Below are 14,107 nucleotides of genomic sequence, written 5' to 3'. Positions count from 1 at the left end.
AGATGTTTCCTTCAGGCACTTACAGATTCTGAGTTGGTTTAATGTTTCCTCACCTGCGCGGGGAGCTCTCAGGATCTCTCTTTCCTCTGAACCCTGGAGGTCTGGGACCCATGGCTCTTCCTCTTGTTCCAGTTGGGAGATCACATCAGGTTGGGAAACTGGAAAGCCTGCTCAAATGAAAGAAAACAGAGAAGTTCAATTGATTTCATAAGACTTTGTTATAAAAAACATTCTATTAATTTAACTTCAGCGCTTAGTGTGATATGGTGTGCCAGGGGCAGTCCTCACTGAAAATGGCAAGGTTAGGGCAAGCTGAAAAGGGGAGAGCAGATGTTCCCAAAACTGCTGCTTAACACTGAAGTTAAACTCAACGACAAGTCACAAACTGTGCTTCTCATCAGCTACACTGGTGATCAAGAAGCTGAAAAAAGAAATCACACAGCCTCCTTCATTCCATTCCAGTTCTCTGATTCCCAATCAGCACCTAGGTCCAGTACAGTGAGAGATTATTTAAAAACTCTGCTCACATAAACAAAATGTTCTTCTGACCCCAAAGGGTAAGCCACGTTACCAGGTCAGTATAGGTTTGGATCTTACCCAAAATACCATGTTGCCAGCCAATCCTTTAGCATCTAAACTAAAGATTTATTATAAAAGAAAAGAAAGAAGGGAGTTGTTAAATGGGAAAGCAGTCAGATACATTCAGAAATCTATATATTAGGTTCTTAGCAATATTGATGAGTTGCTGGCTGGAACATCTGTCTGGACCACATCCACAGTTTGTATGGGTCATTCAGTCCTTTGGTCAAGGCTTCAGTTTGTAGAGAAGTTGCTCCAGAGGTAGGAAGAGGGATTGTAGACAAAATGGAATAATTTGAGTTTTTTTATGTGGTTTTTGTTGTTGGAGAGGTTGGAAAGGAGGGTAGCTTGATGGGATGCAGGTTTCTGGCTGATATTTAGGGTGTGTTCGCGCTACTGTCACACGTAGTCGCTGCACGCGATGTGAGACTGGTTTACGTATTTTCTGGCGTTGGCTAGTCTTTCTTATCTGCCCTAAATTAGCCAACCCCCAAAAAGAAAAACTGATTTGAAGCTAAGAGGTGAAGAGCTCTGAGGGCTTTCGTACCATGGTTTCTATTGCAAGACGACATCCTTCGATATCTATGACTTCTAGGGACATTTGTTTGCTTCATGTTCGGTTCCATTTAAATATTTTTTCCTAACACTCGTCTCAGTGTTCGATGGTGCAAAATTTGAACGATCGCACACAGTAAGAAGATATTAGGCAATACTCAGTTTGTCCTTAGACCATGTAATGTGCGCTTGTTACAGTTAATATTTAGAATCAACATAAAGTTAGAAGAATCATACCAAAGGTCTGGCAGTGGAGGAATGGATTTACCACCCTAAATATTTTATTTCTCTTGTTCCTGTTGTCCAGCCGTTCCATCCTGCTGCTGTCGCCATATTTCCAAGGAGTTTAACTTCAATTTTAACAGGCCTAGAATCTTAGTCTGGCTAAGGCAGTGAGCCCAGGTACAGGACACTTGAGTGGGTCTGGGAGGAAGATGCTACATTTAATATCCCCCTGTTCCTAGTGGATCAGTCGCATTGCTGCCAGTGAAACATCTCTCTCTTTTCCTCGTGTTTTTTTGTGGTCTGATGCTTGATGTTTTTTTTGAGACAAAATGGAGATGATGCAGCTGCCCTTTATATTCCTTTTGCCAAGTGGCTTCTACTTCCTGTGTCCCAAACACAAGCTTCACAGCACATGGCATGGAAAAGCCTTGGAGTTCTCAGTACAGAGACATATCCCTGCATGTCTTGCTGTCTCAACAGCAGGGACGGCTCTAGCTTTTTTGCCGCCCCAAGCACAGCAGTCAGGCAACCTCTTGTTGGCTTGCCTGCAGGAGGTCTGCCGGTCCCATGGCTTCCGCATATCCACCAGCAAATTGCTGCCGAATCCACGGGACCGGCGGATCTCCTGCAGGTGTGCCGCCAAAGGCTGCCTGACTGCTGCCCTCGCAGGGATCAGCAGGATGCCTCCTGCGGCATGCCACCTCAGGCACGTGCTTGGAACGCTGGTGCCTGGAGCTGCTGCTGCTGCTCAACAGGTGTATCCCCTTAATCCCTTCCACAGGTTCATTATATAGCTGATGAACCTGGATGGGCATCGAACATGCTAGGCGGTGCTGATACCAATATGTCTGGGGGTGTCACCCAGAAACTCTGCACAAGTCTGAAAATACAGATATACCCTACATATCTATAACTCACAATACAAAGGTATTGTACATAGAAACAAAATTATCATACCTGGAAAATCATAACATTTTCACTGACACCTTACATGCCATATCTAGCACAATTCATTGCAATTTTTTCATATTGGCATTAATAATAAAATAATAATAATATAAAGTGTCTCACAATTCCATACAGTGTCACACTTAGTAAACCAGTGAATTCCCAGGACCAGCTCCCCAGGTCCTTGAAGATGCCAAACACTGTGCTTATGAGGGATTGAAATACCCACATATCTGCTGGGAACACACACACAGAGACACTGTGTCAGTCTGTACCCCTATGTTCACTCTTCTAGAAAATTATGACCAATTTTGTACATAATATGGCTTGTGAGGTATCATTTGAAAACACATAATCTACTGAATATTATCCTCCTGTTAAAATGTGTAGCAACACTGTATGTAAAGTTATGAGCTTTTACTGTATGATATTACTGAAAAAGTCACAAGTCCGGGGAACACCCACAGAAGAGTTCCTCAGAGACAGCTGGTCAAACAGCCATTCTCTGGCAGGGGGAAGGTGTGAAGAAGACATTTACAGTCAATCACAGGGACCTCTTGAAGCTCGTATCTCCAACAGACAGCCTGTCACCATGACAGCTGAGAACTGAAGTTGTTTCTAGTACAAAGGACTGAATTATAAAAAGGGATGAGGAAAACGCTTGCCTCTCTCGCTCTCCCCTTTCCCTCTGCTCACGACATCTCCGGAAGAACAGAACTTGGAGTGGGGGGGAGGGATAGCTCAGTGGTTTGAGCAGTGGCCTGCTAAACCCAGGGTTGTGATCTCAGTCTTTGAGGGGGCCATTTAGGGGTCTGGGGATTGGTTCTGCTTTGAGCAGGGGGCTGGACTAGATGACCTCCTGAGGTCCCTTCCAACCCTGACATTCTACAAATCCTGGCTGAAAGGAAAGCCAACCTGTTTAAGCATATGGTGAGAGAAACATTTGCTTCTATCCATTTTAGCTTATTAACTTGGACATTAGTTGGTGTTTTATCTTCCATTTCTTTTGTAAACAATTATGACTTTTATGCCTCATTACCCATAGTCACTTAAAATGTTTTTTTTCAGTAGTTAATAATTTTGTTTCACTGCTTCATCTAACCAGTGTGTTTGGAAGAAAGTGTCTTGGAAACACCATATGGGATAACAAGGCCAAAATATGTCATTTTCCACTGATGAAATGACAGACTTCATATGAGCTTGCATTGTTCAGTAGTGTGCTGGACAGTGCAAGATTCACATTTCTTGGGGAAAGTCTGGGAGCAGAGAATTTTCAGGGGTTCTCCAGTGGTGCACTGTAATTTGTGAGTCACTGTCTAGCAGCACTTAATATTGTGCAGCTGGGAGCAAGTTACATGCTGGAGACGGTGTTAACTGCCCAGGAGTGGCTGTTCTCACAGTTAAACAGTGGAAAAGGTACCCCAGGTTGGAGAACACAGGGGATGTCACAGAATCCCCAGGCAATGCTCTGGAACTGCTCCCCACAAAGCCAGTCAGGACTTTGGGGAGCCTCCTCTCCCTCAGAGCAGACCATCTTCAGGGCAAGAAGCTCACACAGCTTCACCTCCTGGGTCTCTCCTTGGAGCATTCAGCATCCTCTGCCCCTCCGTGCGCTTCCCCCAGTAAGCCTGCCCCAGCAGGGTTCTGGGGAAGCCACAGGGTCCTGCACCACCACTTTGCAGTGAGATGTGACTCTCAGCCAGCCAGTGAAACAGAGGTTTATTAGATGACAGGAACAGGGTCTAAAACAGAGCTTGTAGGTACAGCGAACCAGACCCCTCAGCCGGGTCCATTCTGGGGGGCAGTGAGCCAAACCCCCAGGTCTGCACTTCACTCCTTGTCCCCAGCCAGCTGCAGATTGAAACCTCCTCCAGCCCCTCCTCGTCTACTCAGTTCCTTTCCTGCACCAGGAGGTCACCTGGTCTTTGTCTCCAACACCTTTAGCATCCCCTTGCGGGGGGGGAAGGGCCGGCCATTAGTTGCCAGGTGACAGAGGGTCGGCCAGGAACTGAGGCCCCCACACTGTATTGAGAGGGAACGTTAAGAACAGCCTCACTTTGTCACATCTCTCCCCCCTTCGAAACCGAACTGAGCGAGGCCACTTTAGCCAGTGACTAGCCCCAGCATCTCTCCCACTCCTTGGTGGGGGTTACACCAGGACATTCCTGTTTCAGGTCCTCTTTTGGGTCTGTTGTGCTTGATGGCGCTTGCAGGCTGTATGTGGGAAGGTTTATGCAGCCTGTGCCCTTTTGCCACCTTCATAAACAGATAGTTTAGGGTTAATGTCTCTTTTACCTGTAAAGGGTTAAGAAGCTCAGTAAACCTGGCTGACACCTGACCAGAGGACCAATAAGGGGACAAGAAACTTTCAAATCTTGGTGGGGGGAAGTCTTTTGTTTGAGCTCTTTGTTTTGGGGGTTGTTCGCTCTTGGGACTAAGAGGGACCAGACGTTAATCCAGGCTCTCCAAATCTTTCTGAACCAGTCTCTCATGTTTCAAACGTGTATATAACAGCCAGGCAAGGCGTGTTAGTCTTATTTTTTTTTCTCAACTTGTAAATGTTCCTTTTTGCTGAGAGGATTTTACCTCTAGTTTGCTGTAACTTTGAACCTAAGGCTAGAGGGGGTTCCTCTAGACTATATGAATCTGATTACCATGTAAAGTATTTTCCATCCTGATTTTACAGAGATGATTTTTACCATTCTTTCTTTAATTAAAAGCTTTCCTTTTAAGAACCTGATTGATTTTTCCTTGTTTTAAGATCCAAGGGGATTGGATCCGGACTCACCAGGAATTGGTGGGGGGAAGGCGGGGGGTGGTTAAATTCTCCTTGTGTTAAGATCCAAGGGGTTGGATCAGTGTTCACCAGGAACTTGGTGAAAAAGCCTCTCAAGACTGCCCAGGGAGGGGAAGGGTTTGGGGGGACAGGAAGTGTTCCAGACACTGAAATTTCTGGATGGTGGCAGTGTTACCAGATCTAAGCTAGTAATTAAGCTTAGAAGTGTCCATGCAGGTCCCCACATCTGTACCCTAAAGTTCAGAGTGAGGGAGGAATCTTGACACCACCCCAGTACTCCAGGGTTTTAAACTGGAATTGTGTCTTTTCCCAGAGCTCCAGTTTGGAGGGCTGCAATTTGGGCTCTGTTGGTTAAGAGCTTCCGTCTTGGGCTTGGGCAGCCACTCCCCATCAGGACCTCCCAGCCGATATCCTGGAGAACCCCAATGACCAGCCAGCCTGCCCCCTCCTGGGTCTGCACAGGGATCCGGGCCATAGGCAGGGTGAGAGGCTTCACCCCGGGGACCTTCACCCAGGTCCCACAGCCTCTCAGCATCTGCGGCTGCACCACCCGGGGACTGACAACAGTTTCTCTGTCCCAGGGTCCCACCACCCCAGGTGTGTCTCCCCACTGACCCCTGGGAAGCCCCCTATGCCTCTCCGCTCCACCATCGCCAGTCCATGCTGCTGTTGCTTCTCCTGCAGCTTTTTCTCAGGGTTTTGCTCTCTCTCATGGTCCTCTCGCTCTCTTGGGCTCTGCTCCAATCCCATTTGTCTCCGATCCCCTGATGGGGAACCTGATCGTGAAGATCTTCGTCTGGTTGGGGACCAGACTCTCGGGGATGCCTGGCTGCTGCTCCAGCTGCTCCCAGATCCTCTTGTAGCCCAATCTGGGTCAGGAATCCGCTCCTCAGAGCGGTCCTCCTCCTCCAACTGCATGATTAACTGTGCCTTCGTGAACTTCCCAATTCGTAACCCTCTCTTTGTGCACAGGATTACAATGTCCTTCTTAAGGAGATGGTGATAGGCCATCACTTCACCGTTCCCAAGTTGCTCTGGACTCACAGGCCTGTGTGCTCTTGGCTCCCCCATGGTTTCCAGGAAGAACTCCTGGGGTGCCAGCCCTTCTTGTGATCACCATCTCTTTGCCAGGGTCGAGCTGCAGACTCCTCCACCCCTGAGACTGCTCCTGCAATCCCCAGGGGAACCCTGTTACTGCAAAAATCCTTCTCTCTCCCAGGCTCGCTGCAGTCCTCAGGGGGACCCCGTTACTCCAACAGTCCTTCTCGCTGGTCACACACTCCCAGAGGTTAACTGCTGCCTGAAACCGTCCCTCTCTGAGCCTTCAACACACCTGGTCCTCATTATCCCACCTTTGTTTTACTGCTCCGCAGTCACTTACTGCAAGCAGCGCCGTTCACGGGGTGCAGTATATCCCAGCACTGCCACCAGTTGTCACGGAGTCACTGGGCGATGCTCTGGAACTGCTCCCCACAAAGCCAGTCAGGACTTTGGGGAGCCTCCTCTCCCTCAGAGCAGTCCGTCTTCAGGGCAAGAAGCTCACACAGCTTCACCTCCTGGGTCTCTCCTTGGAGCATTCAGCATCCTCTGCCCCTCCATGCGCTTCCCACAGTGAGCCCGCCTCAGTGGGGTCCTGGGGAAGCCACAGGGTCTTGCACTCCCACTTTGCAGTGAGATGTGACTCTCAGCCAGCCAGTAAAACAGAGGTTTATTAGATGACAGGAACACGGTCTAAAACAGAGCTTGTAGGTATAGCGAACCGGACCCCTCGACCGGGTCCGTTCTGGGGGGCAGTGAGCCAGACCCTCACGTTTGCACTTCACTCCTTGTCCCCAGCCAGCTGCAGATTGAAACCCCCTCCAGGTTCTCCTCCCCTGCTCAGTTCCTTTCCCGGGCCAGGAGGTCACCTGACCTTTGTCTCCAACACCTTTAGCATCCCCTTGCGGGTGTGGGGGAGGGCCTTGCCATTAGTTGCCAGGCGACAGAGGATCGGCCAGGACCTGAGGCCCCCACACAGTATTCAGAGGGAACGTTAAGAACAGCCCCATTTCATCACAGGGGACACACCTGTTCAACAGTCCAGATTGTACTGTGGGTAATGTCACAGACACTCATTATGACAGAACCTCTTACATGTCCCAGAAATTGAAGACTCCAAACGGAGGGCAAGTCTTCCTGGCACTGCTTCTTGCTGACAGAGAGGTCCAGAGACAGTGAGAGAGTCCTGGGGAAGCTGAGAACAGTAAGCATAGGCTGGTGAGGTTCACTGGAGAAAGGGAACAGGAAGGGCAGGGATATCACTGAATGCCAGATCTCAGCAGTGCTAGATGTCAGGATAACACAAGTGCAGCCCATTGGAAAACATAATCCCAACTATATGTTTAAAATGATGGGGTCTAAATTAGCTGTTACCACTCAAGAAAGAGATCTTGGAGTCAATTTGGATAGTTCTCTGAAAACATCCACTCAAGGTGCAGAGGCAGTCAAAAAGTGAACTGAATGTTAGGAATCATTAAGAAAGGAATAGATAATATAATATTGCCTCTATACAAATCCATAAAATATTGTATTACCTCTATATAAATCCATGGTATGCCCACATCTCAAATACTGCATGCAGATGCGGTCACCCCATCTCAAAGAAGATATATCAGAGTTGGAAAAAGTTCAGAAAAGGGCAAAAAAAAGATTAGGGGTATGGAACAGCTTCTCAATGAGGAGAAATTAAAAAGACTGGGACTTTTCAGCTTGGAAAAGAAAGATGGCCAGGGAATATGATAGAAGGAGAGGTCTATAAAATCATGACTTGTGTGGAGAAAGTGAATAAGGAAGTGTTATTTACTCCTTCTCATAACGCAAGGACTAGGAATCACCAAATGAAATTAATAGGCAGCAGGTTTAAAACAAACAAAAGGAAGTATTTCTTCACACAATGCACAGTCAACCTGTGGAACTCTTTGCCAGAAGATGTTGTGAAGGCCAAGATTATAACAGGGTTCAAAAAAAGAACATGATAAATTCATGGAGGATAGGTCCATCAATGACCATTAGCCAGGATGAGCAGGGATGATGTCTGTAGCCTCTGCTTGCTAGAAGCTGGGAATGCAAGACAGAGGATGGATCACTTGATGATTACCTGTTGTGTTCATTCCCTCTGGGGCACCTGGCATTGGCCACTGTCAGACGACAGTATACTGGGCTGGCTGGACCTTTGGTCTGACCCAGTATGGCTGTTTTTATGTACTAGGGAATCTAGTGAGTCCAGTGTAATGGAAGGGAGTTGGAAAATCCCTGCATGTGGAGAACACTGGAACATTAGAAGCTATAATTCAGGAGCAACAGACCGTAATTAGTCTGGAAAAGCAGAAAGTGAGAAATAAGAATTGGGGTCATGTGACTCAGGAATGACTGCTTCAAAAATCCAAGGAGCATGCAGAGAAGAGAGATTGTGGCTATTATACATGGTGATGGAGGAGTAAGACTCTCTATGTATCAAGAAGTTTCACTACCAACCTAGGCCATTTTCACATGCTGGGGTGCAATCCAGAGCAGTACTTGTCTCATCTGTAATCCTGGGTGCGATTCAATGTTCTGCTGCTGGAGCTCCCCTGTCTGGATACCCCCAGCCAGCATTCAACGACACACCGAGTGTCTGTGTGATAAATAATCCTGGACTAGCAGCTCTCACTCCTGCAGCCTGCTCGTTACACCCTAAGCACATTCTGGTTTGGTTAGAGTAGGCTCAGTGTTTGAGAGAAGGCCGGGGGTAGGAACCTTCTATTCATTATGCTGGAACTAACCCCTAGTTTTACTTGAGTAAAGAAGAGATATTTGACACTGTGCAATACTGCTCCTGTGCTCTGTACTCAAAGTGTTCTGAAGCAGGGAAGGGTCTCTGGTAGTGGTTGTGTCACTGGCATATTTGAGTGATGCTGCAACAAGACAGAGTAGAGGTGGCATTGTGGGGCTGGCGTGAACCTTCACTCTTCATTTCCCCTTCCAAGAATTGAGGGGACAGGAATCCTTACCCAGCGAGGTCACATTCTCATAGTTCTCCTGCATGACATCCCTGTAGAGGGCTCTCTGAGTGGGGTCCAGCAGAGCCCCCTCTTCCCTGGTGAAATACACAGCCACCTCCTCGAAGGTCACCGGCCCCTGAAAGAGCAAGAGTTCAAACACTCAGTACCTGCTGCCCCACTCACAGCCCCCCTATACATGGGGGACAGGAGCCAAACAGAAGCTCTGGGTGGATTGGAGTCAGAGTCCCACCCCACCCTGCTCAGAGCATCCAGGAAACACCAGAGTGAGGGGACGAAGAGAGAGCCCCTCCTCTCTCCCAGCAGAGCCATCACACACCTACTAGCCACAGACTGACTCAGGGAGATGGAGCCCCTAGCAGGGTGCAGGGACAGCTCCCTGGTAGGAAGCCCAACACCCTCCCCATTCTGAAGAGCTGGATGTGAAGGGAGGGGGGAATCTCCCCTAAGCCTCACTGGTGGGTGCCCCCTTCATATCTCACAGCAGCGCTGGTTAGTCAGGTCGGGCTCCAGCACTGGGAGTCTGGTCAGTTTTCCCAGCCCCATGTTGCTGGGTTATTTTCTGCTCCACAAACTAGAGCATTTCCACAGAAACTCCTGGGTCAGAATCTTCCACTTATTAAATAACTCCCAGCAGGTTTTCGCACCCCCTGGGTCTCCCTTCTACCCTGTGCATTTCTAAACCAGATGCCCTCCAAACCAGTAAACCTTCCCATCTCCACGTATTTGCTGTCCTCCCCCTGGAGGAACCCACCAGCAACCCCCTGATAATACCAACCTGAACTGGCTCCTCTGCAGCCATTTCTCTCCCCTGTCCAACGAGAGGATGGGATGAACTGGAGCGAACATGGACATTATTCCGCAGCCTGGCAGGGTGAGAAGGGCAGTTATGAAGGTTTCAGAACAGGCTTTAATTCATTTCACAGCATGATTCCCCCAGGCCCTTTCCCCGCACACAGACACCCTAGTCTGCCATGCTGAGAAAGGCTTGATCTCTGTGTACAGTGTAGACCTGGCCCTCCTGCCAGGCTAAGCCCACAGAGACATTTTAACTCCCTTCTCCCTCCCCACACCCCATAACAAAGTCTCTGAACACAAGGCTAGAAAAAAAGCAGAACCAAAGGAGTCAGTGTGGGGATTCCCTCAGACACTGACCCCAGAAGCCACACCCCAGCAGGGGAATATGGAGTCAGGAACTGGATTTTCCTCTGTCTGATTCTCATCTTTTCCACAGGAAAGTGACTCTATCCAGGGTGCAGCAATACATCTGTCTGGGCAGATTAGAGATCTGGAAATCTCTCTGTCCAAACTCTTCTCTCCCATTGCCCCTTTCAATCTCTGTCACGGTATGATTATTAGCTCTGAACCTTAGCCCAGCAGAGCCCCCTCTTCCCTGGTGAAATACACAGCCACCTCCTCGAAGGTCACCGGCCCCTGAAAGAGCAAGAGTCCAACACTTCAGTACCTGATGCCCCACTCACACTCCCAACGAAATGGAAGCTCTGGTGGATCGCAGTCAACAGAGTCCCACCCCCAGCCCATTGAGAGCATCCTGGAAACAGCAGGTTAAGGGGACGAAGAGAGAGCCCCTTGTCTCTCCCAGCAGATCCGTCATACATCTACTAGCCACAGACTGATACAGGAGATGGAGCCCCTAGCAGTGTCCAGGGAGAGCTGCCTGGTAGGAAGCCGAACACACTCCTCATTCTGAGGAACTGGCTATGAAGGGAGGGGCAGCTCCCCTAAACCTCACTGCCAGGTGCCCCTTTCATATCTCAGAGCAGCTGTTGGTTAGCCAGATCAGGCTCCAGCACTGGAGTCTGGTTAGTTTTCTTAATCTCATATAGGTGGGTTATTTTCTCTTTCACAAATTAGGGTATTTCCACCTCTGAACCTCATGGGTCTGTTCCTAGAATCTAGGCCACTTATTAAACAATTCCCAGCAGGTTTACCACATCCTGGCCTCCTCCTTTTGCCATGCTGTGGATTTCCTGCCCCAGTTCAGCCTCCAAACTTGTGCAAACCTTCCCATCTCCAGTGTATTTGCTGTCCCGGTCCTCCAGCAGGAACCCACCAACCACTCCCACCAAGAATCCCTACCTGAGCTGGCTCCACTGCAGCCATTTCTCTCCCCTGTGCCATGGGAGGATCTGATGAAACGGAATGAAACGTGGACATCATTCTGCAGCCTGGGAGGGTGAGAAGGGTAATTGTGAGGGTTTCACAACAGGCTTTAGTTAATTTCACATCATAATTCCCCCAGGCCCTTTCCCTGCAGACAGACATCCTACATTCTGCCATGCTGAGAAAATGCTTGATCTCTTTATTATAGTGTAGACCTGACCTCTCCTGCCAGGCTAAGCCCACAGAGAGATTGTTAACCTCCCTTCTCCCTCACCCCACCCCGTAACAAAGTCTCTGAACACAAGGCTAGAAAAGAGCAGAACCCAAGGAGCTACCGTGAGAGATTCCCTTGGACACTGACCCCCAGCAGCCACACCCCAGCACGAGGAATACGTTGTCAGGAACTGGCTTTTCCTCTGGCTGCTCCTTTTCTTGTTCACCTGGGCCAGGCAAGGCAGAGAAGCAGCTTTAATTAAGGTCATTTCCCAGCACAAAACTCCCACTAGGGGAGCAGAAGCTGCCAAGCCTGGTCTCCCAGATCACAATGGAGGCTGCAGCATCTGACCCAGGAAGCTGAACCCCAATATCCTGAGCAGAGAGGGACAGAGTGTTTGAGTGGCCTTCCCTCCTTTAGCTCTCTGCCGAGAGCAGCTAACAAGAGTCCCTCCTCAAAGGGAGAACTGCTGATCTCATTTGCCCCACTGTCCAGCTGGTGACTCCTCCTTTTTCCATACAGTGACTCTGGATTAACAATGGTCTCAATGAAACCAGATTCCAGAAAGAATGAGTCTAGAATGCTGTGGAAAAGATCATAGTGTGGTAGTGCTAACCCACTACCCACCTCCTTCACTCCCCAGATCTAGGACAAGGACTCGAGTCACGAATTTTCCCTATGGAACTGGATGTTCCTGCAGTTTTCAAGAGGGGAGAAAAGCAAAATCTGTGATTTCACCTCACAGTGTTTGATAAGTGGATAGAAACTTATCACGGTGACTGGGCCTGGCCGGGGAATGTCAGGCAGTGCTTGGAGCCAGGATTCTGGCATAAGCTAATCAGGGAGAAGGAGCGAGGTCAGGAGTAGCCCCCAGAGCCCCCAACCTCCCCAGCCAGGGTCTCACCAGATATTTCCTGGGACCCAGCCCCCAGAGTCCCTAGCCAGGGACCTCAGATACCCCTCAGAGCCCCACTGGCCAGAGAACCCCACCAGACCTTCACTGTCAGCCTGGGAGACCCAAAGCGTTCACCCCAGTAAGAGCCCCCAGCGGCCAGAGATCCCCCAAAAGGGACCCCCACTGGGAACTCAGTCCCTTACTGCCTGCCTAGGACCCCCGGCTGCCCTCCAGCAGGATCTACCCTGCCCTTTGCCTGGCACCCCATCCTCCCCCCTGCGGGATCCCCTGATGCTTTACAGCAGGACCCCTCACTTTGCTTGCTTGGCATCCCCTGGCCTAGCACCAGGGATTCTTTCTCACACACTGTGCACTGGGCATGACAGAGGTGGCTAAATCTTGGCACTGTGGGGAGCAGCCCTGCATGGAGACCATTTGTCATGGGGTTTGGGATACTTCTCAACCCACACTGCACTCAGAGTGACCTCCTCATCCCGTGCCAGCTGGAGAAAAAAAGGTCCATCCAGCCAACTCTCCCATTACCAGATGGGAACCACTGATCCCCCACACAGGGGCAGGCCTCTGGCTTTGATGTGTATTAAAGATGAGGCTGATCTCTTTCTTCAGCAAACGTTTTAACAGAGATAAAAGAGGGAAACAAATGATTCCCAAAGGAGAGGGGAACGATGATCACTGGGCAATTTAACCCCCTGCAACATCCAGGATGGAGAAGGACTCAGTGCAACAGGTTCCCCCAAGAAAGGAGAAGTTGTTGGGATTTAGAAACATGGGGAACAGCCCAAAACTCAAGAGGATTTTTAACTAACATTTGATATTGACATAGAAAGAGGCAAAACCTGGGCTTTGAGATCAAAGTTCAGAAATGAAAGAGAAAGGATGGATGAAGTGGGTATTCACCCACAAAAGCTCATGCTCCAAAACTTCTGTTAGTCTATAAGGTGCCAGAGGACTCTTTGCTGCTTTTAGAGAAAGGATGGAAATCTGAGAGATTTAGGATTCATTTTTGCAAATTATAGAGAAGAAAGTGGAAAATCAGAGGGATTTTATATCAGTTGTTGATACGAGGTAAAATCTGAGTGTTTCACGTGAATATTTGATAAATGAATAAAGAGGAAATGGGAAACATTTGCAAACATTTTATATCCAGGTTCAAGAATCTGAGAAAAGGTGTAAATCTGAGATTTTCTTAATATTTTATAATTAGAGAGATAGCAGAAAATCTCAGGGCATATTCAATTAGAAAAAAACAACTATAGAGAAGTGGGGCAAACGTTTAGGTTATTTTATATGAATCTTTGAGATTTACAGAGAAAACATGACACAAACTATGTATTTGATAAGATGAGGGAAAACTACCAAGATCTGAGGGGAGTCACTTTCCTGCCTGGCCCTAGCACCCCCACTCTGGGGTCTCTCACTCACCGGGGGGGAGGGGGCTCCAGCCCAGGGGCTGGTGAGGGCAGAGCCCCAGGGGCTAGTCCTAGCTGGAGAAAGCCCCCACCTGGTGCAGTGTATTAAAATTACTCCATCGAGGAATGTGCTACTGGTAGCAGCCTGGGGCTGGGCCGTCTCCATGGGGGACACTTGCTCCCCCCTCCCCTTCCTGGCCCTTCCCACGCCCTGTTGCCAGCAGAGAGGGCCCCCCCAGCCCAGCCCAGAGGTGTCCCTGTCTCAGGGCCCCCCCAGCCTCTGCCCATTCACCCTCTGCCCAG

The 14,107-nt window shown here is 49.1% G+C and overlaps 4 protein-coding genes across 4 annotated transcripts in view; 2 read left to right on the top strand and 2 right to left on the bottom strand.

The window, feature by feature from the left end:
* LOC116816480 (uncharacterized) overlaps positions 1-14,107 on the top strand; it is a 560,774-nt gene that overhangs the window by 44,757 nt on the left and 501,910 nt on the right. The gene's annotated exons all lie outside the window — the stretch shown is intronic.
* LOC116821735 (uncharacterized) overlaps positions 1-14,107 on the bottom strand; it is a 310,474-nt gene that overhangs the window by 4,934 nt on the left and 291,433 nt on the right. Inside the window, exon 9 of the mRNA XM_075070354.1 lies at positions 24-167. Coding sequence (XP_074926455.1) covers positions 24-167 — 144 coding nt within the window. The remainder of the gene's footprint in view (positions 1-23; positions 168-14,107) is intronic.
* The window catches only part of LOC116816605 (zinc finger protein 2-like), a 181,381-nt gene that overhangs the window by 101,723 nt on the left and 65,551 nt on the right, over positions 1-14,107 (bottom strand). The window lies entirely within an intron of this gene.
* LOC116816556 (uncharacterized) overlaps positions 1-14,107 on the top strand; it is a 568,924-nt gene that overhangs the window by 529,957 nt on the left and 24,860 nt on the right.

The sequence above is a fragment of the Chelonoidis abingdonii genome, chromosome 11 (assembly GCF_003597395.2).
Source record: "Chelonoidis abingdonii isolate Lonesome George chromosome 11, CheloAbing_2.0, whole genome shotgun sequence".
Lineage (NCBI taxonomy): Eukaryota > Metazoa > Chordata > Testudines > Testudinidae > Chelonoidis > Chelonoidis abingdonii.
The sequence above is the reverse complement of the archived record's forward strand: the minus strand, read 5'-3'. Positions and strand labels throughout refer to the sequence as shown.